General features: G+C 73.4%; 1 protein-coding gene across 1 annotated transcript; it reads right to left on the bottom strand.

Moving 5' to 3' along the window:
• Nucleotides 1-1,079: 1,079 nt before the first annotated feature.
• Nucleotides 1,080-21,373, bottom strand: PCNX3 (pecanex 3). Its single transcript, XM_064437474.1, is given in 30 exon segments — nt 1,080-1,215; nt 1,500-1,579; nt 1,581-1,630; nt 3,420-3,528; nt 4,308-4,485; nt 5,246-5,390; nt 5,481-5,631; nt 5,725-5,817; nt 6,876-6,984; nt 7,458-7,567; nt 8,388-8,420; nt 8,422-8,480; nt 8,581-8,691; nt 9,637-9,709; nt 9,712-9,822; nt 11,992-12,024; nt 13,017-13,170; nt 14,139-14,275; nt 14,339-14,342; nt 14,705-14,813; nt 16,347-16,442; nt 16,518-16,586; nt 16,589-16,686; nt 16,766-16,835; nt 17,618-18,084; nt 18,595-18,691; nt 18,833-18,872; nt 18,968-19,073; nt 19,747-19,952; nt 20,946-21,373. Coding segments are annotated over 30 exon segments (3,564 nt in total). The 5' UTR covers nt 21,276-21,373.
• Nucleotides 21,374-21,435: the final 62 nt, after the last annotated feature.

Raw genomic sequence — 21,435 nt, 5'->3', positions numbered from 1 at the left:
GGTGGTTGGGGCAGCCCCCGGGTGCTGGGATGGCACCGGAGGGGGATATGGGGGGATATGGGGGGATATAGGGGGGATATAGGGGGGATATGGGGGGCTTTGGGGGCACTGTGGGCTGGCTGGGGCAGTCCCTGGGTGCTGGGATGGCACCAGAGGGGGATATGGGGTGATATAGGGGGGATATGGGGGGCTATGGGGGCACTATGGGGGTGGTTGGGGCAGCCCCCGGGTGCTGGGATGGCACCGGAGGGGGATATAGGGGGGATATGGGGGGATATAGGGGGGGTATGGGGGGCTATGGGGGCACTATGGGGGTGGTTGGGGCAGCCCCCAGGAGCTGGGATGGCACTGGAGGAGGATATAGGGGGGATATGGGGGAATATAGGGGGGGTATGGGGGGCTATGGGGGCGCTATGGGGGTGGTTGGGCAGCCCCCGGGTGCTGGGATGGCACCGGAGGGGGATATGGGGGATATAGGGGGGATATAGGGGGGATATGGGGGGCTTTGGGGGCACTGTGGGGGTGGCTGGGGCAGTCCCTGGGTGCTGGGATGGCACCGGAGGGGGATATGGGGTGATATAGGGGGGATATAGGGGGGGTATGGGGGCACTATGGGGGTGGTTGGGGCAGCCCCCGGGTGCTGGGATGGCACCGGAGGGGGATATGGGGGGATATGGGGGGATATAGGGGGGATATAGGGGGGATATGGGGGGCTTTGGGGGCACTGTGGGGCTGGCTGGGGCAGTCCCTGGGTGCTGGGATGGCACTGGAGGGGGATATGGGGGGCTTTGGGGGGTATGGGGGGGTATGTGGCTTTGGGGGGCTATGGGAGCTTTGGGGGGCTATGGGGGGCTTTGGGGGGTATGGGGGGCTATGGGGAGCTCTGGGGGGCTATGGGGGGTATGGGGGGGTATGGGGGCTATGGGGAGCTTTGGGGGGCTATGGGGGTCTATGGGGGGCTATGGGGAGCTTTGGGGGGCTATGGGGGGGTATGGGGGGCTATGGGGAGCTTTGGGGGGCTATGGGGGTCTATGGGGGGCTATGGGGAGCTTTGGGGGGCTATGGGGGGGTATGGGGGGCTATGGGGGGCTTTGGGGGGTTAGGGGGCGCTCAGGGGGTGGTTGGGGGCTGGGGGGCCGCGCCGTGGGGCACCCACCGGGGTTCCGGTCGAGCTGCGTGGCCAGGCGGGTGTTGGAGTGATCCACCCTCTTGGTGCTGGGGGGTGGGGGGGGGGGCGGTCAGACCCCCAGCGCCCCCCACCTCACCCCCCACGGGCCTGCAAAGCCCCCGCCCCCCCCAGCGCCCCCCAAAGCCCACCCTGGCCCCTCCCCGGCACCCCCACATCCCCCCAACCCCCCCCCAGCACCCCCAAGGCCCTTCCCCAGCACAAGCCATGCGGAGGAGGGCGCTGCCTCCTGCCCCCCCCTCGGACCCCCAGGACCCCCCGGGACCCCCCGGGACCCCCCGGGACCCCCCAGGACCCCCAGGACCCCCCTCACTTGTAGTCGCGCTCCCAGAACTTGACGGGGCGGGCGTAGGAGAGGAGGAAGAGGGCGCTGCCGAGGAGGGGGGCGAGGGGGGGCGGCGAGCAGGGCCCCCAGCACCGCCTGCGCCAGCAGCAGCCCCGAGTCTGCCCCGTCAAGGAGCACCGAGACAGAGGGACCCATGGGGGGCCCGACCCATAGGGGGCCCTGACCCATGGGGGGCCCCGACCCATAGGGGGCCCTGACCCATAGGGGGGGCCCTGACCCATAGGGGGGGCCCTGACCCATGGGGGGGCCCGGACCCATAGGGGGGGCCCCGACCCATAGGGGGGGGCCCTGACCCATAGGGGGGGCCCTGACCCATGGGGGGGCCCTGACCCATGGGGGGCCCCGACCCATGGGGGGCCCTGACCCATAGGGGGGGCCCTGACCCATAGGGGGGGCCCTGACCCATAGGGGGGCCCCGACCCATAGGGGGGCCCTGACCCATGGGGGGGACCCTGACCCATAGGGGGGGCCCTGACCCATAGGGGGGGCCCTGACCCATAGAGGGGCCCTGACCCATAGGGGGGCCCTGACCCATAGGGGGCCCTGACCCATAGGGGGGGCCCTGACCCATAGGGGGCCCTGACCCATAGAGGGGCCCTGACCCTCGGGGGGGCCCTGACCCATAGAGGGGGCCCTGACCCATGGGGGGGCCCTGACCCGTAGGGGGGGCCCTGACCCATAGGGGGGCCCTGACCCATAGGGGGCCCTGACCCATAGGGGGGGCCCTGACCCATAGGGGGCCCTGACCCATAGAGGGGCCCTGACCCTCGGGGGGGCCCTGACCCATAGAGGGGGCCCTGACCCATGGGGGGGCCCTGACCCATACGGGGGGCCCTGACCCATAGGGGGCCCTGACCCATAGGGGGGGCCCCGACCCATGGGGGGCCCCGACCCATGGGGGGCCCCGACCCATAGGGGGCCCTGACCCATAGGGGGGCCCCGACCCATGGGGGGCCCCGACCCATGGGGGGCCCCGACCCATAGAGGGACCCTGACCCTCGGGGGGACCCTGACCCATAGGGGGCCCCGACCCATGGGGGGCCCCGACCCATAGGGGGCCCTGACCCATAGGGGAGCCCTGACCCATAGGGGGCCCTGACCCATAGGGGGGCCCTGACCCATAGGGGGGGCCCCGACCCATAGGGGGCCCCGACCCATAGGGGGGGCCCCGACCCATAGAGGGGGCCCTGACCCATGGGGGGGCCCTGACCCGTAGGGGGGGCCCTGACCCATAGGGGGCCCTGACCCATAGGAGAGGCCCCGACCCATAGGGGGCTCTGACCCATAGGGGGCCCTGACCCATAGGGGGGGCCCTGACCCATAGGGGGCCCTGACCCATAGGGGGGGCCCTGACCCATAGGGGGGACCCTGACCCATGGGGGGCCCTGACCCATAGGGGAGGCCCTGACCCATGGGGGGGGCCCTGAGCCACACCCAGACCCCAATCCATGGGGAGAACACGGTTCTGGGCGGGATCCCAACCCATGGGGGGGACCCCGACCCCACGGAGAGACCCCCCGACCCACCCCCAGACCCTGATCCATGGGGACAACCCAGTTCTGGGGGGGACCCCAACCCATGGGGGGACCTTGACCCATAGAAGGACCGCAACCCACACCCAGACCCCGATCCATGGGGGGGGACCCCAACCCCATAGAGAGACCCCCCAACCCCATAGAGAGACCCCCCAACCCCATAGAGAGACCCCCCAACCCACACCCAAACCCCAATCCACGGGGAGAACACGGTTCTGGGCGGGATCCCAACCCATGGGGGGGACCCCGACCCCACGGAGAGACCCCGACCCACCCCCGGCCCGTGCCCCCCAGGGCAAGCCCGGCCCGGGGGCCCCCCCGCCCCCCGGGAGGACCCCCCGGCGCAGGATACGGGGCAGGGCGAAGGGCTGGGCGAAGGCGTGGAAGGCCGAGCCCCACGTGATCTGCCACGGCGCCACGTAGGTCAGCACGAAGCGCAGCTTGTACAGCAGGTCCCACAGCTGGGGGGGCGCCAGCCGCGCGTCGGGGGGCCCCCCGGCACGTCGGGGGCCCCCCCGCCACACCAGGGTCCCCCTCCCCCGCGCCCCTCCCTGCAGACCCACGTCCCCGCCCCGAACACCCGGATCCCCCCTTGACACCCGTGTGCCCCCCACCTTGGATGCCTGGGGCCCCCCAAAACACCTGGGTCCCCCCACATCCCCCCCAAACACCCAGGTCCCCCCTCGATGCCCGTGTGCCCCCCACCTTGGATGCCTGGGCCCCCCACGACCCCCCCAAACACCCGGGTCCCCCCTTGATGCCCGTGTGCCCCCCGCCTTGGATGCCTGGGGCCCCCCCAAACACTTGGGTCCCCCCAAGACACTGAAGACCCCCCACCCCAGATGCCAGGGTCCCCCCCAAAACACCTGGGTCCCCCCCAAACACCTGAGTCCCCCCACGTCCCCCCCAAACACCCGGATCCCCCCTCGACACCCATGTGCCCCCCGCCTTGGACGCCTGGGGCCCCCCAAAACACTTGGGCCCCCCCAAACACCCGGGTCCCCCCAAGACACTGAGGACGCCCCCCCCCAGATGCCAGGGTCCCTCCCAAACACCCGGGTCCCCCCAAGACACTGAGGACCCCCCCCCCAGATGCCAGGGTCCCCCCCCAAACACCCGGGTCCCCCCACGTCCCTCCTGGCAGTCCCACGCCCCCCCCAGCCACCCGGATCCCCCTGCCCCCCCCCCCGCCCCCCGGGGCCCCCCCCGCCCCCCGGGGCCCCCCCGGCCCCCCGCCCACCTTGGCGGCGAGGAAGGAGGCGAGGAAGAGGTCGAGGAGGAGCCCCTGCGAGAGGCGGGGGAAGTCGCAGCGGAAGAGCAGGAGGGCGAGGGCCAGGGCGGGGGGCAGCTGCGAGGGGCTGCAGAAGGACCCCCGCAGCAGCCGCAGCCCCGCCGCCGTCAGCAGCAGCGCCCGCGCGCTGGGGGGGCACGTGGGGGGCGCGTCAGTGGGGGGACACACACACACACACGTCGTGAATGATGTGCCCCCCCACCCCACACACCCCCCGACCCCCTGCGGACAAGGCGGGGGGGCCCCGAGTGCTGGTGGTGTGCTATGGACCCCCCCCGGCACCCCCAGCGTGACACACCCACCCCCCCGGCACCCCCAGGCCACCCTGGGGGCACCCAGTGCCCCCCAGACCCTCCCCCAGGGGTCCCCAGGCCACCCTGGGGGCACCCGTCACCCCCCAGACCCTCCCCGAGGGGTCCCTCAGCCACCCTGGGGGCACCGAGCACCCCCCAGACCCTCCCCGAGGGGTCCCCAGGCCACCCTGGGGGCACCGAGCACCCCCCAGACCCTCCCCGAGGGGTCCTTCAGCCACCCTGGGGGCACCCAGCGCCCCCCAGACCCCTCTCAGACCCCCACCCCAGGGCAGAGGAGGGGGCAGCAGGCGGCACCCAAGCAGGCAGCGCCTTGCTGGGGAGGGGAGGGGTACAAAGGGGGGGCACTGGGGAAGGGTTATGGGGGTGCCGGGGGTGCTGCGGGGGTGGGGGGGGTCCCCAGAGGTGGGCTGGGGGTCCTGAGGTGCACCGGGGACCCCCAGGGTGGGCCGAGCCCCGCTAGGGACCCCAGGGAAAGCCGGGGCTCCACGTGGGGGTTTGCGGGGTGCCCCCGGGGGTCGGGGGTGGGGGGGGGGGGAGCGGGGTCGGGGGTCCCGCTTGGGGAGGGGTCCCTACTGGAGGCAGCCGGCGTCGGGGCGGGCGCTGAGGGTCCGGGCGTGGTGGGTGAGGGCGTGCAGCACGACGGCGGGGTGCAGGCAGAGCCTCTCCAGCGCCTGCAGCCCCGCGAACGCCTTCTCGAACCACATCAGCTGCGGCGCCCCTGGGTGGGGGGGGGGGGGGGGGGGGTCAGCAGGGTCCCGGGACCCCCTCCCCAGGCCAGCAGCAGCCCCCCACCACCACCCCCACGTACCGCGGACCTCGAAGTGGCCGTGCTCGCGGGGGCGCAGCACCGGCCCGGCCAGGCACCCCCAGGGCAGGGGCTTGCGGAGCTGCGGCAGGAGGTAGTGGGCCACCAGCCCCAGCAGGGCCACCAGCCCGTGCAGGACGTAGCCCAGCACCGACTGGGGAGGGGGGGGGGAGGGGGGGGGGGGGGGTCAGGGTGGTCCCGACCACCCTGACCCCCCCCCCCACCCCTCCCACCCCCTCCCCGGTACCTTGAGGGCGATGAAGACGGTGCTGGCGCTGACGGCGAAGGCCAGCGCGGCCACGGCCGGACACACCACCAGGTCCGAGAGCAGCACCTCGCGCTGGGGGGGTGGGGGGCGTCAGGGGGGACCCCCCCGTGTCACCCCGCACCCCTTGTGCCCCCACCCCCCAGGGGCCCCACGGGGGACCTGGCTCCGCTATGGGGTCCCCAAGGGCGGCACCACTGCCCCCCACCCCCCCCCAGTGTGGCCAGTGCCCCCCCCAGTGCCCCCATATCCCCCCCAGTGTCCCCCACCCCCCCAGTGTGCCCACTGTCCCCCCAGTGTCCCCAACCCCCCCAGTGCCCCCCCGTGCCCCCAACTCCCCCAGTGTGCCCACTGTCCCCCCAGTGTCCCCAACCGCCCCAGTGCCCCCCCCAGTGTCCCCAACACCCCCAGTGAGCCCCCCAGTCTCCCCATCCCCCCCAGTGTGCCCAGTGCCCCCCCCGTGCCCCCCACCCCCCCAGTGTGCCCACTGCCCCCCCAGTGTCCCCAATACCCCCCCAGTGCTCCCCAAGTGTCCCCAACCCCCCCAGTGTGCCCACTGCCCCCCCAGCGTCCCCAACCCCCCCAGTGCCCCCAACTCCCCCAGTGTGCCCACTGTCCCCCCAGTGTCCCCAATCCCCCCAGTGCCCCCCCCAGTCTCCCCAACCCCCCCAGTGTCCCCAATACCCCCCAGTGTGCCCACTGCCCCCCCAGTGCCCCCCAAGTGTCCCCAACCCCCCCACAATGTGCCCAGTGCCCCCCCCCAAGTGTCCCCCACCCCCCCCAGTGTGCCCACTGCCCCCCACGGCCCCCCCTCACCAGGGAGGCGCGCAGCTGCTCGGGGAGGGGGTCCCGGACCCCCCATGGCCCCCCCACGGCCCCCCCTCACCAGGGAGGCGCGCAGCTGCTCAGGGAGGGGGTCCCGGACCCCCCATTGCCCCCCCCATGGCCCCCCCACGGCCCCCCCTCACCAGGGAGGCGCGCAGCTGCTCGGGGAGGGGGTCCCGGACCCCCCATTGCCCCCCCCATGGCCCCCCCCACGGCCCCCCCTCACCAGGGAGGCGCGCAGCTGCTCGGGGAGGGGGTCCCGGACCCCCCATTGCCCCCCCCATGGCCCCCCCACGGCCCCCCCTCACCAGGGAGGCGCGCAGCTGCTCGGGGAGGGGGTCCCGGACCCCGCCCCCCCCCGGCCCCTCGGGGCTGCGGCTCCGCACCTCGGGGAACAGCCTGGCCCGGATGAGGGACCTGGGGGGGCGGGGGCGGTGTCAGGGACCCCCCGACACCCCAAAAGGGGGCACCCAGGTGCCCAGGACCCCGCCCAGCCTCCCCCCGGGACCCCCCCCCACAAAGAACCCACCCAAAGGTGCCCAGGGGCCCCCCCAGCCCCACGCTCCCCCCAGGGGACCCAGGCATTGGGGTGCCCCTACAGCCCCCAGGACACCCCCAAACCCAGCCCCCCCCCCAATTCCTCCCCCAGACCCCACAGGGGTCCCGTTGCCCCTGGGCCCCCCATCCCCGACCCCCCTGGCCCCCCCCGACCCCCAAGTCCCCCCTGAGCCCCCCTATCCCTTCCCTAGACCCCCCCCCCATTCCTCCCCCAGACCCCACAGGGGCCCCGTTGCCCCTGGGTCCCTGCTGGTGCCCCCCAGGCGCCCTGGGCCCGCCACGGCCCCCCACCCCCGGCTCCCCCGGCCCCCCCGGCCCCCCCGGCCCCCCACCACAGCAGGGCGGGGTCGCTGCTCTGCCGGCTGAGGTGGTACGAGGCGGCGACCAGGAGCCCGCAGAACACGGAGAAGAGGAGGGGGACCTGCTGCTCCCCCCACGGCGCCTGTGGGGCGGGGGGGGGGCTTCAGGGGGGCCCAGGGGCACCCCACGAGCACCCCACAGACACCCATGGGCACCCCTCAACCCCCCCTGGGCCCCAGGGGCACCCCACGAGCACCCCTACAGGCCCCCTGGGGCCCCACAGACACCCCCACAGCCCCCCCCGGGACCCCCTGGGCAGATCAGGAACCCCCCAGGGTGGGACAGAGACCCCCCCCCGGGACCGCGGGTGGGGGTAGGGACCCCCCTAGGACCCCATGGCATGTCAGGGACCCCCAGAGCAGATCAGGGACCCCCCCCAGGGACCCCAGGGCATGTCAGGGACCCCCAGGGCAGATCAGGGACCCCCCCCAGGGACCCCAGGGCATGTCAGGGACCCCCAGGGCAGATCAGGGACCCCCCAGAGCGACCCCAGGGCATGTCAGGGACCCCCCCAAGAACCCCAGGGCCGATCAGGGACCATGTCAGGGACCCCCTACGGTGGAGCAGAGACCCCCAGGGACCCGAGGGCAGACCAGAGACCCCCTCAGGGACCCCAGCGCATGTCAGGAGCCCCCCCCAAGGACCCCAGGGCCGATCAGGGACCATGTCAGGGACCCCCTAGGGTGGAGCAGAGACCCCCAGGGACCCCAGGGCAGACCAGAGACCCCCCCAGGAACCCCAGGGCATGTCAGGGACCCCACCAGGGACCTGCTAAGGACCCCATAGCGCATCAGGGACCCCCTAGGGCGGATCAGGAACCCCCCCAAGGACCCCAGGGCGGGGCAGGGGCCCCCCAGGGCAGATCAGGGCCCCCCCCAGGGCCCCCCCCGAGCCCCCCGTACCTGGATGGCCCCCAGGCAGAAGCCGTAGAGCGCTGGCAGCGACCAGGACGCTGCGGGTCAGCCCGTAGAGAGCGGCCAGGGGGCTGGTGGCGGCTGCGGGGGGGGGGAAAGGGGGTGAGCAGGGGGACCCCCTCCCCAAAATGGGGCACCCCGGGGGGTCCCCAAGCCCGGGGGGGGGTCCCCGAGCCCCTACCGGTGCCGCCGAAGACGTGCATGTCGACCTGCTCGAGCAGGTACATGAGGCCGGTGGAGACCTGGGGCAGGAGCCCCAGCAGGAAAACCAGGGGGAAGCAGAGGGTGAACACTGGGGGGGGGCGAAATCGGGGGGACCCCAAAATCGGGGGGAGCCCAGGATGAGGGAGGGGGGTCCCCAGAACTGGGGGGGACCCCAAAACTAGGGGAAAACTAACCAAAATTAAGGGGGGAGGCACCAAAGTTAAGCAGGAGGGGGATCAAAATTAAGGGGGGGGGCGGCAAAATTGGGGGGACCCCAAAATTGGGGGGGAGCCCAGAATGAGGGAGGGGGTCCCAGAATTGGGGGACCCCAAAATTGGGGGGAGCCCAGAATGAGGGAGGGGGTCCCAGAATTGGGGGACCCCAAAATTGGGGGGAGCCCAGAATGAGGGAGGGGGTCCCAGAATTGGGAGGGGGTCCCAGAATGAGGGAGGGGGTCCCAGGATTGGGAGGGGGTCCCAGAATTGGGGGACCCCCAAAACTGGGGGGAGCCCAGAATGAGGGAGGGGGTCCCAGAATTGGGAGGGACCCCAAAATTGGGGGGAGCCCAGAATGAGAGGGGGGGTCCCAGAATTGGGAGGGACCCCAAAATTGGGGGGTCCCAGAATTGGGAGGGGGTCCCAGAATTGGGGGACCCTAAAATTGGGGGGAGCCCAGAAGTAGGGAGAGGGTCCCAGAATTGGGAGGGACCCCAAAACTGGGGGACCCCACAATGAGGGAGGGGGTCCCAGAATTGGGGGACCCTAAAATTGGGGGGAGCCCAGAATGAGGGGGGGGTCCCACAATTGGGAAGGACCCCAAAACTGGGGGGACAATAACCAGAATTAAGGGGGGGGGACACACACCAAAATTAAAGGGAAGGGGGATGAAAATTAAGGGGGGGGGGCACCACAACTAAGGGGATTCACACCCCAATTCGGGGGGGGGTCACACCCAATTCGGGGGGGGGTCACACCCAATTCGGGGGGGGGTCACACCCAAGGCGGGGGGCGCCCGGCGGGACCCCCCCCCTCACCGGCGGCGGCGTCGCGGGCGGCGCGGGCGGCGCCGGGGCTGAGGAGGGGGAGGCCGCAGAGCGGGGGGGCCGGGGGCCGGGGGGGGCGCGGGGGGGGGCGCGGGCGGCGGCGTCCAGCCCCCAGATGAGGGCACAGGCCAGGCAGAAATACACGGGGCGGCTGTAGGCGACCAGCGCGTTGTGGCCCTGCGGGGAGGGGGTGAGCGCGGGGCGGGGGGCTCCGGGACCCCCAGAGCCCCCCAGAGCCCCCCGGCACCGGCGCCCGCCCCTGGACCCCCGCACAGGCAGAGGGACCCCCCCAGGAGCCCCCCGGCACCGGCGCCCACCCCTGGACCCCCACTCAGGCACAGGGACACCCCCAGAGCCCCCCGGCACCGGCACCCACCCCTGGCCCCCCCACTCAGGCAGAGGGACCCCCCCAGGAGCCCCCCGGCACCGGCGCCCGCCCCTGGCCCCCCCACTCAGGCAGAGGGACCCCCCCAGGAGCCCCCCGGCACCGGCACCCGCCCCTGGACCCCCACTCAGGCACAGGGACCCCCCCAGGAGCCCCCCGGCACCGGCGCCCACCCCTGGCCCCCCCCACTCAGGCAGAGGGACCCCCCCCAGGAGCCCCCCGGCACCGGCGCCTGCCCCTGGACCCCCACTCAGGCACAGGGACACCCCCAGAGCCCCCCGGCACCGGCGCCTGCCCCTGGACCCCCACTCAGGCACAGGGACACCCCCAGAGCCCCCCGGCACCGGCACCCACCCCTGGACCCCCCACTCAGGCAGAGCGACCCCCCCAGGAGCCCCCCGGCACCGGCGCCCGCCCCTGGCCCCCCCACTCAGGCAGAGCGACCCCCCCAGGAGCCCCCCGGCACCGGCGCCCGCCCCTGGACCCCCGCACAGGCACAGGGACCCCCCCAGGAGCCCCCCGGCACCGGCGCCCACCCCTGGACCCCCGCACAGGCAGAGGGACCCCCCCCAGGAGCCCCCCGGCACCGGCGCCCGCCCCTGGACCCCCGCACAGGCAGAGGGACCCCCCCCAGGAGCCCCCCGGCACCGGCACCCACCCCTGGACCCCCCACTCAGGCAGAGGGACCCCCCCCAGGAGCCCCCCGGCACCGGCACCCGCCCCTGGCCCCCCCACTCAGGCAGAGGGACCCCCCCAGGAGCCCCCCGGCACCGGCGCCCGCCCCTGGCCCCCCCACTCAGGCACAGGGACCCCCCCAGGAGCCCCCCGGCACCGGCGCCCACCCCTGGCCCCCCCACTCAGGCACAGGGACCCCCCCAGGAGCCCCCCGGCACCGGCACCCACCCCTGGACCCCCGCACAGGCACAGGGACCCCCCCAGGAGCCCCCCGGCACCGGCGCCCGCCCCTGGACCCCCCACTCAGGCAGAGGGACCCCCCCAGGAGCCCCCCGGCACCGGCACCCGCCCCTGGCCCCCCCACTCAGGCAGAGGGACCCCCCCAGAGCCCCCCGGCACCGGCACCCACCCCTGGCCCCCCCCACTCAGGCACAGGGACACCCCCAGGAGCCCCCCGGCACCGGCGCCCGCCCCTGGACCCCCGCACAGGCACAGGGACCCCCCCAGGACCAGCACCCACCCCTGGACCCCCGCACAGGCAGAGGGACCCCCCCAGGAGCCCCCCAGCACCGGCACCCACCCCTGGCCCCCCCACTCAGGCAGAGGGACCCCCCCAGAGCCCCGCGGCACCGGCGCCCGCCCCTGGACCCCCGCTCAGGCACAGGGACCCCCCCAGGAGCCCCCCAGGACCAGCACCCACCCCTGGACCCCCGCACAGGCAGAGGGACCCCCCCAGACCCCGGACCTGCCCCAGGCCTCCCCACACGGGCAGAGGGACCCCCCTGGGACCCCCCCCAAAGCGCCCGGGACCACCGCCTCCCCTGGCCCCACCCCCCCGGGGCCATATGGCATCTTTGGGGACACCCCCCCACCCTTGGGGACCCCGAGACTGTAGAGCCCCTGTGGGGACCCCCCCCCGGCATAGATCACTCATAGAGACCCCCCAGACCCTACAGCACCTACCACGACCCCCCCAAGCCGCACAGGAGATGTGCCCCCCCCCAGCTATATGGCACCTATAGACCCCCCCCCAGACCATACAGCACCTATAGAGCCCCCCCTGGCCACAGACCCCCCCCACAGAGCCCACCCCCCAGCCACAGACCCCCCCACAGAGCCCCCCCCAGCCACAGACCCCCCCACAGAGCCCCCCCCGGGCACAGACCCCCCACAGAGCCCCCCCCCGGGCACAGACCCCCCCACAGAGCCCCCCCCCGGGCACAGACCCCCCCACAGAGCCCCCCCCCGGGCACAGACCCCCCCACAGAGCCCCCCCCGGCACTCACGTGCATGGGGGAGGCGGCATCCGGCTGCACGCTCTGCAATGGGGAGGGGGCGCCGTGGGGATGGGGGCCCCCCGCTGCCCCCCCCGGGACCCCTCTCACCCCCCCCGAGGACCCCACTGCCCCCCCCCCGACCCCCCTTTGACCCCTCTCACCCCCCCAAGGGCCCCACTGCCCCCTCTGACCCCCACTCTAACCCCCAGGGGTCCCCACTGCCCCCCCCGACCCCCCTCTGCCCCCCCCGATCCCCTTTAACCCCTCTCACCCCCCAGGGACCCCACTGCCCCCCCGACCCCCCTCTGACCCCCCGCTCTGCCCCCCAGGGGATCCCACTGCCTCCCCAGGGACCTCTCAGGTACCCTTTGGCTCCCCCAGGGACCCCCTTTGGCCCCCCCACGGACCCCTCAAGGACCCTTTGCCCCACCAGAGACCCCCTCTGGCCCCCCAGGGACCCTTTTGCCCCACCAGAGACCCCCTCTGACCCCCCAGGGACCCCCTCTGGCCCCCCAGGGACCCCTCGAGGACCCTTTTGCCCCCCATAGGGATCCCCTCTGACACCCCAGGGACCCCTCGAGGACCCTTTGCCCCACCAGAGATCCCCTCTGACCCCCCAGGGACCCCCTCTGACCCCCCAGGGACCCCTCGAGGACCCTTTTGCCCCACCAGCGACCCCCTCTGACCCCCCAGGGACCCCCCGAGGACCCTTTTGCCCCACCAGAGACCCCCTCTGACCCCCCAGGGACCCCTCGAGGACCCTTTTGCCCCACCAGAGACCCCCTCTGACCCCCCAGGGACCCTTCTGCCCCACCAGAGACCCCCTCTGGCCCCCCAGGGACCCTTTTGCCCCCCCAGAGACCCCCTCTGACCCCTCAGGGACCCCTCGAGGACCCTTTTGCCCCACCAGAGACCCCCTCTGGCCCCCCAGGGACCCTTTTGCCCCCCCAGAGACCCCCTCTGGCCCCCCAGGGACCCCTCGAGGGCCCTTCTTCCCCCGCCGGGACCCCCCCCGACCCCGCCGGGACCCCCACCTTGAGCAGGGAGTACTGGCAGCCGGCGATGACGAGGCAGAACTGGAGGAGGCCGAGGTCGCGGAAGAGCCCCCGCAGCAGCAGCCCGTAGCCCAGGAAGGCCACCAGGGCCACCAGGGCCACCGCCAGCACGTTCTCCGGCACCCGCCGGTTCCTGCCAGCCACCGCGTGGGGGGGGGCACGGGACCCCCGCGGGGGGCGTGGGGGGAGACCCCCACCTGGGGGGGGGCAGGGGAGGGCCCTGGGGACAGCCCTGGGGGCGTGGGGGGAGACCCCCACCTGGGGGGGGGCAGGGGAGGGCCCTGGGGACAGCCCTGGGGGCGTGGGGGGAGACCCCCACCTGGGGGGGGGACTGGGGAGGGGGTATGGGGACAGCCCTGGGGGCGTGGGGGGAGACCCCCACCTGGGGGGGGCACTGGGGAGGGCCCTGGGGACAGCCCTGGGGGTGTGGGGGGGGACTGGGGAGGGGGGTGTGGGGACAGCCCTGGGGGCGTGGGGGGAGACCCCCACGTGGGGGGGGCACTGGGGAGGGCCCTGGGGACAGCCCTGGGGGCGTGGGGGGAGACCCCCACCTGGGGGGGGGACTGGGGAGGGGGTGTGGGGACAGCCCTGGGGGCGTGGGGGGAGACCCCCACCCTGGGGGGGGGACATGGCCCTGGGGTTATGGGGACAGCCCTGGGGGCGTGGGGGGAGACCCCCACCCTGGGGGGGGGACATGGCCCTGGGGTTATGGGGACATCCCTGGGGGTCCTGGGGTGGGGGGGGTCCACGCCACCCACTGGTCGAGCAGGGCAGGTCTGGGGGCCGCCCCCAGTGTCACAAAAGGGGGGGGGGGGGCTGAGTGGGTCAGGGAGTAGGGGGGTGTTGGGGGGGTCAGGGGGGTCCTGGGGGGGTCCTGGGGGGGTCCGTGCCACCCACCGGTCGGGCAGGGCAGGTCTGGGGGTCAGCCCCAGTGCCACAGAGGGGCTGGGGGCTCTGGGTGGGGCTGGGTGGGTCGGGGGGCCCCGGGGGGGTCCCGGGGGGCGCTGGGTGGGTCGGGGGGCCCCGGGGGGGTCCCGGGGGGCGCTGGGTGGGTCGGGGGGCCCCGGGGGGGTCCCGGGGGGGGGGGTCCGCACCACCCACCGGTCGAGCAGGGCCAGCAGCGCCAGGCGGTCGTAGCGCAGGCGCACCCAGCGCCCCGGCAGCACCCGGCAGCGATAGGCGCGGCGAGGGGGGGCCCGGCCCCCCGGCCCCTCCCGGGGGGGCTCCAGCAGCTCCAGCTGGGGGGACACACACACACACCCCCCCCCATCCCGTCACCCCCCCCGCGGACCCCCCCCCACCCCGCTGCTCCGGGAGGGACACACGTGGGGGGGGTGTTTGGCTTCCCCCCCGCCCCCCCCATGCCCTCAGCCCCCCCTTGTCTCCCCCCCCACCCCCCCAGTGTGTCCCCACACGCCCCCATGTCCCCACACCCCCCCCATGTCGGCCCCCCCGCCCAAGTCCCCAGCGTCCCACGCCCCCCCCCCCGAGTCCCCCCAGGGTCCCCAGCCCCTCCCCCCATGTCCCCACACCCCCCCTCAGGGTCCCCCCAAGTCCGCACCCCCCCCCCAGCGACCTCACGTCCCCCCATCCCCCCCCAGTGTCCCCCCCAGTGCCCCCAACGCCCCCCAGGAACCCCCCTCCCCCGCCCCAGCGCCCCCCCTCACCTCGGGCCCCTCGAGGGGTCCCCGGCGCAGCGGCAGCCCCCCCACGGATCGGGGGGGCCCCTCGGCCGCCTCCGCCGAGGTGGCGCTGGAGGAGGGGGAGTGGCGGTCCCTGGGGGGGGCAGGGGTGTGAGGGGGGGACCCCCAAAGCCCCCATCGTGGGGCTGGGACCCCCAAAACCCCCCCATTGTGGGCCTGGGATCCTCCCCAAACCCCCATCGTGGGGCTTGGGACCCCTAAAACCCCCCCATTGTGGGCCTGGGATCCCCCCCAAACACCCCATCGTGGGGCTGGGACCCCCCAAAACCCCCCCATTGTGGGCCTGGGATCCCCCCCAAACACCCCATCGTGGGGCTGGGACCCCCAAAACCCCCCCATCGTGGGCCTGGGATCCCCCCCAAACCCCCATTGTGGGGCTGGGACCCCCCAAAACCCCCCATCGTGGGGCTGGGACCCCCCCCAAACACCCCATCGTGGGGCTGGGACCCCCCCCAAACACCCCATCGTGGGGCTGGGACCCCCAAAACCCCCCCATTGTGGGCCTGGGATCCCCCCCAAACCCCCATTGTGGGGCTGGGACCCCCCAAAACCCCTCATCGTGGGGCTGAGACCCCCCCCAAACCCCCATTGTGGGGCTGGGACCCCCAAAACCCCCCATCGTGGGGCTGAGACCCCCCAAAACCCCCCCATCGTGGGCCTGGGATCCCCCCCAAAACCCCCATCGTGGGGCTGGGACCCCCAAACCCCCCCCATTGTGGGCCTGGGATCCTCCCCAAACCCCCATCGTGGGGCTGGGACCCCCCCAAAACCCCCATCGTGGGGCTGGGATCCCCCCCAAACCCCCCATCGTGGGGCTGAGACCCCCCAAAACCACCCTATCTTGGGGCTGGGACCCCCCCATTGTGGGGTGGGGGCACCCCAAATCTCCCAGCCGTGGGACCAGGACCCCCCAAATCCCCCCATTTTAGGTCTGGGGCACCCCAAATCCCCCAGTTATGGGTCAGGGACACCCCAAGTCTCCTGCCATGGGGCTGAGACACCCCAAATTCTCCAATTACGGGCCCAGGGACACCCCAAACTTTCTGCTATGGGACCTGAGACACCCAAAGACCCCAGTTACGGGGCCAGAGACACCCAAACTTCCTACTGTGGAGCTGAGACACCCCAAAGACCCCAGTTATGGGCCCAGGGACACCCCAAACTTCCTACTGTGGAGCTGAGACACCCCAAAGACCCCAGTTATGGGGCCAGAGACACCCCAAACTTCCTACTGTGGAGCTGAGACACCCCAAAGACCCCAGTTATGGGTCCAGGGACACCCCAAACTTCCTACTGTGGAGCTGAGACACCCCAAAGACCCCAGTTATGGGGCCAGAGACACCCCAAACTTCCTACTGTGGAGCTGAGACACCCCAAAGACCCCAGTTATGGGCCCAGGGACACCCCAAATCTCTTTCTAGGGCCCCCCAAATTCTCCAGTTATGGAGCCAGGCACCCTGTGAATCTCCTTCCACAGCCCTGAGACACCCCAAACGTTTTGTCTATGGGGCAGGATCCCCCCAAACCCCCCCGCTATGGGGCTGGGACACGCCCGCCCTCACTGCTATTGCACCGGGACCCCCCAAATCTGCCCACCCCCCCTCACCATGCGCCGGCGGCGGGGGGCTCGGCCCCACTCTGCTGCCCACGGGGTTCTCGTAGCCGCCGCCGGCCGCCCCGAAGGTGTAGGAGCGCCGGACGCCTGCGGGGAGCGAGGTGGGGTGTAAGGGGGGCCCGGGGGGGGTCCGGGGGGGGTCGGGGGGGTCTCGGGACTCACCGCTTTCGTCGTAGAAGTAGTGGACGGCGCCCTCGGAGGTGTCGTCGAAGGCGGCCGCCTCGTGCAGGGCCCGCGGGGCAGCAGCAGAGCCCCCGCCAGCTGCAGGGCCGCCGGCAGCGTCAGCGCCCGCCCCGGGGGGCCCGGCCGGCCCCGGGGGGGCTCGGGGAGCCTGGGGGGACACGGCGGGGGGGGGTCAGGGAGGGCTATGGGGGCGGGGGGGGGCAGGGTGGGGGTTGGGGGGGCCTTACCTGGGCGGGGAGCCCATGGCGGAGGAGGGCGGCGTGGGGTTGGAGCCGGCGTGGTGGCGGCGGCGCGTGGCTTGGCCGGGGAGGGGGCCCCGCTGCCCCCCCAAGTGCTGGGGTTGGGGGGCGGGGTGGAGGGGTTGGGGGGGCGCCCACGGCTATGGGGCTGGGCACCCCCGATCCTCCCCCCCCAGCCCCAAACACCCCGTTGTAGGGCAGGTCGCCCCCAATCTTCTCGGTATGGGGCTGCCCCCCTCCGGACCCCTGAGTTATGGGGGGCTGGACCCCCAAGTTTTCCCACTATAGGGCAGGACCCCCTCCAACTCCCCTCAGCTGTGGGGCTGGGCACCCCCAATCCTCACACTATGGGGCTGGAACCCCCAATTCCACCCCGCCAGGACCCCCCAGCTATAGGGCAGAATTGTACCCAGCCCCCCCCCCCGTTATGGGGCTGGACCCCCAAATCTACCTGCTATGGGGCTGAAACTCCTCTGGACCCCCCCACTATGGGGCTGGACCCCCAGATCTACCTGCTATGGGCTGAAACTCCTCTGGACCCCCCCATTATGGGGCTGGACCCCCAGATCTACCCACTATGGGGCTGAAACTCCTCTGGACCCCCCCACTATGGGGCTGGACCCCCCAAATCTACCCGCCATGGGGCTGAAACTCCTCTGGACCCCCCCCCACTATGGGGCTAGACCCCCAAATCTACCCGCTATGGGGCTGAAACTCCTCTGGACCCCCCCACTATGGGGCTGATCCCCCCAAAATCTACCTGCTATGGGGCTGAAACTCCTCTGGACCCCCCCGTTATGCGGCTGGACCCCCAAACCTTCTCGCTATGGGGCTGGACACCTCCCACCCCCCCACCCCACTCACCTCCTGCGCCGGGGGTCTCCCCTGGGTGGTCGCTCTCGGGGGGGGGCCCCCCATCCGCCGGCCCCCCAGCCCCCTCGAGGGGGGCCTCCAGGTCAGCCTTGGCCAGGGGGGGCCGGCGGGGGGGGCAGTGGGGGGGGGAGTCGGCCGAGAGGCTGGAGGAGGAGGAGGAGGAGGAAGAGGAGGAGAAGGGGGGGCGGCGGCTGGAGGCCAGGCTGAGGCTGGAGCCCCCCGAGGACCCCCCCGCAGCCCCCTGGGGAGGGTCGCTCGCCGGGGGGGGGCCGGGGGGGCTGTCCAGGCGGGTGGAGGCCGTGCGCTGGCTGCTGGGGGTCCCGCGGCCCGGCCCCCCCCCGCTCAGCCCGCTCTCCGACGAGCCCCCACACCGGGGGGGGGGACGGGGGGGGGGCTGCTGGCCGAGGCCCCCTCCTCCACGCCGCTCCCCGCAGCTGGGGGGGGGTAAACCGTGAGGGGGGGACCCCAACGTCTGGGTTGTCCCCCCAGACCCCACACCTGTCCCACCCCCCTCCCAGCCCCCCTGTGCCCCCCCAGACCCCCATATCCCCCCACCCCCCCGATGTCCCCCCCAGACCCACTGTGTCCCCCCCAAGAACCCCTATACCCCTCCCACCCCGTGCCCCCCCAGAGCCCCTATTTCCCCCCCAAGACCCCACATGCCCTACCTCAGCCCCCCATGCCCCCCCAGACCCCCCCATGTACCCTCCCCCCAATCGCCCATGCCCCACCTCAGCCCCACATGCCCCCCCCAGACCCCCTATGTACCCTCCCCAAGACCCCCCATGTCCCCCCTCAGCCCCTCATGCCCCCCCCAGACCCCCCATGTCCCTTCCCCAAGACCCCCCATGCCCCACCTCAGCCCCACATGACCCCCCAGACCCCCCATGTCCCCCCCCCAGCCCCCCGTGTCCCCCCCAGCACCCCCCATGCCGCCCCCAGACCCACCGGCGGCGGGGGGGCCGCGGCGCAGGCGGTCGCGGTCGGCCGCGGTGACGATGACGTTGTTGCTGCCCTGCTCCCGCACCAGCTGCTGGATGTCTGGGGACGGACAGACAGACGGACACGGAGGGTGGGGGGGGGACGCACAGAGTGGGCGGGGGGTCGTTAGGAGATGGGGGGGACATTGTAGGGGGGGGCTCAGGGCTTGGGGGTGGGGGGGGATGTTACGGTGACGCTCACCCCTGGCCCCTCCGGCGTCCTCCAGGTGGGGGAGCAGCTCCTGGGGGGAACGACAGACAGACGGACGGACGCTGGGGGGTTATGGGGGGACACAGGGCCCCCCCCCAGCGCAGGGGACGCCCCCTCCCCACTCACCGAGAGCTGGTTGAAGCCGCAGAGCGAGTGCTGGGAGCTGCAGCGCACGGGGGGGGTCGAGCCCGGCCGCCGGAACACCGACAGCTCCACGGCCCCCCCGGGGGGCCTGCGGGGGGCGGGGGGGGATGAGGGGACACAGCTGACCACCCCCATGCACCCCTGACCCCCCCCAATCCTCCCCACTCCCCCCCGAGGCACCCACCGACCCGTGGGGTGCCCCCCCAGCACCCCAGGACCCAAAAAGCCCCCAGGGTGCCCCCCAGCCCCCCTCTCTGTTCCCCACAGCCCCCCCAGTACCAGCCACACAGCTCCCCTGACCCACCCCAAAGCTCTCAAAGCCCCCCCAGACCCGCCACAACAGCCCAAAGACCCCCAGGAGCTGTCACAGCCCCCCACCCCCACGGCCCCCCACAACCCCCCACCCCAGGACCCCTGAGCCCCCCAAAATCTGTCATAGCTGCCCCAGTACCTGTCGCAGCCCTCTCAGAACCCATTACACCCCCCAGGACCTACCACCCACCCCACAAAGAGCCTCCCCAGACCCACCACAGCCCCCCCAAACCCCCAAGGACTTGCCACAGCCCCTGGCACCCCCCAAAATCTGACAGTCCCTCCAGGACCCCCCCTGGACCCATCACAGCTGCTGAGCCCCTCCAAAACCTGTCACAGCCCTCCCAGGACCCACCACAGCCCCCCCCGGATCTGCCACCCACCCCCACGACCCCCCCCAACAGCTTCCCCAGCCCCCCTAACGACAGCCCCCTCCCCCCCCGACTCACCGCGGGGGGGTCTCCCCCTCATCAGGCGTGCGGGGGCGCAGGAGGGCGGCCGCTCCCCCCTCGCCGCCCCCCTCGGGGTCCCCGTCGGGCTCAGCCCCCCGGTCGAACATGGCGTGGAGCCGGTAATTCACCGTCTTCACGGCCGCGAAGAAGGCGGCCACGAGCCCGCAGTAGAGAGCCCCCACCCCCGGGCTGGGGGGCAGCGCCTGGGAGCGCGGGGGGGGGTCAGCAGCGACCCCCAGCATCCCCTCCGGCACCCCAGTAACCCACCGGCACCCCAAGAGCCCCCCCACACTCCCCAGAGCCCCCTCCCGACTCCCAGAGATACCCCCAGGACACCCCAAAAATACCCCAGGATCCCACCCACCCCCAAGAGCCCCCCCCAGGCCTCCTGGGATCCCTCCCACTCCCCAGGACCCCCCCAGAGCCTCCTCCCGACCCCCAGAGGTGCTCCCAGAACATCCCAGAGATCCCCTGGGATCCCCCCTATCCCCCAAAGTGCCCCCCAGGCCTCCTAGGACCCCTCCCACCCCCCCAGAGATGCCCCCAGAACCCCTCCTGGCCCCCAGGACCACCTCAAGGCCCCTCCTGCCCCCCTCCCCTGGCTCCTAGGACCCCCTGAGCCCCTTCCAGGACCACCCCCACCCAGATCCCTGGACCCCAGCCCCCTCCTGGGGCCCCCCCAAGACCCCTCCCGGTCCCCAGAGACCCCCCCGAGAATCACCCTAGGCCCCCAGGACACCCCGAAAACAACCTGAGATCCCCCCAAAAAGCCAACACCAGAACCCCGCACAGCCCCCCCTAGGCCCCCTCCCAGACCGCAGGACATCCCCCCCAGGGACGCCTCACCCCGGGATCCCTCTCAGCCCCCACACACCCCCGCAGGAGCCCCCTCCCAGCTCCCCCAAACCTCTCTCGGTCCCCCAGGACACCCCAAAGACCCCCGGGATCCCTCCAGCCCCAAGAGCCTCCCCCCGGCCCGCCCAGGCCCCCCTCAAGCCCCTCCTGGGCCCCCTCTCAGACCCCACAACACCCCCAAGACGCCCACACTCCCACCCAGGGACGCCTCCCGCACCCCAGCCTCCTCCTAGCACCCCCCGGGACCCCTGTCAGCCCCACAGACTCCCCCAGGGACCTCCATGGGCCCCGTCCCAGACCCCAGAGACCCCCACCGACCCTCCCCGGTGCCCCCGGCCCACCGTGTAGAGCACGAGCGGCAGCGCGAGCAGGAAGAGCCAGGCATAGAGATGGAAGCAGTTGGCGAAGGAGCTCTGGTGCGGGTCCAGGAACCAGCCGCCCGTCAGCGAGGCCCACACGCCCTGCCGCAGCACCTGCAGCGCCTGCGACCCCATGGCTGCCGCTGCCGCCCCCCCGGCCCCGGCCCCGGCCCGCGGCCATGGGCGGCCCCGACGCCCCGCTCCACCGGCGGCCGCCGCTTCCGGGTTCCCACCGGAAACGGTCCGCAGCACTTCCGGGGCGCGCGTTCGGGTCACGGCCAGGAGCATGCGCAATAGCGTCGCGCGGACCATCGTGCGTAGTACGCATGCGCGCCAGGGGACACGCCCCTTCTACCCCGTCCGCTCATGCGCACTAACGCAGAATGCGCAGGGAGCGCGCCCCCGCTCCACCTGCCCATTAGAAAGAGGGGCTCATGATAAGCCCCGCCCACCCAATCCGTGCATGCGCACT

Source organism: Phalacrocorax carbo, chromosome 32 (assembly GCF_963921805.1).
Source record: "Phalacrocorax carbo chromosome 32, bPhaCar2.1, whole genome shotgun sequence".
Classification (NCBI taxonomy): Eukaryota; Metazoa; Chordata; class Aves; order Suliformes; family Phalacrocoracidae; genus Phalacrocorax; species Phalacrocorax carbo.
The sequence above is the reverse complement of the archived record's forward strand: the minus strand, read 5'-3'. Positions and strand labels throughout refer to the sequence as shown.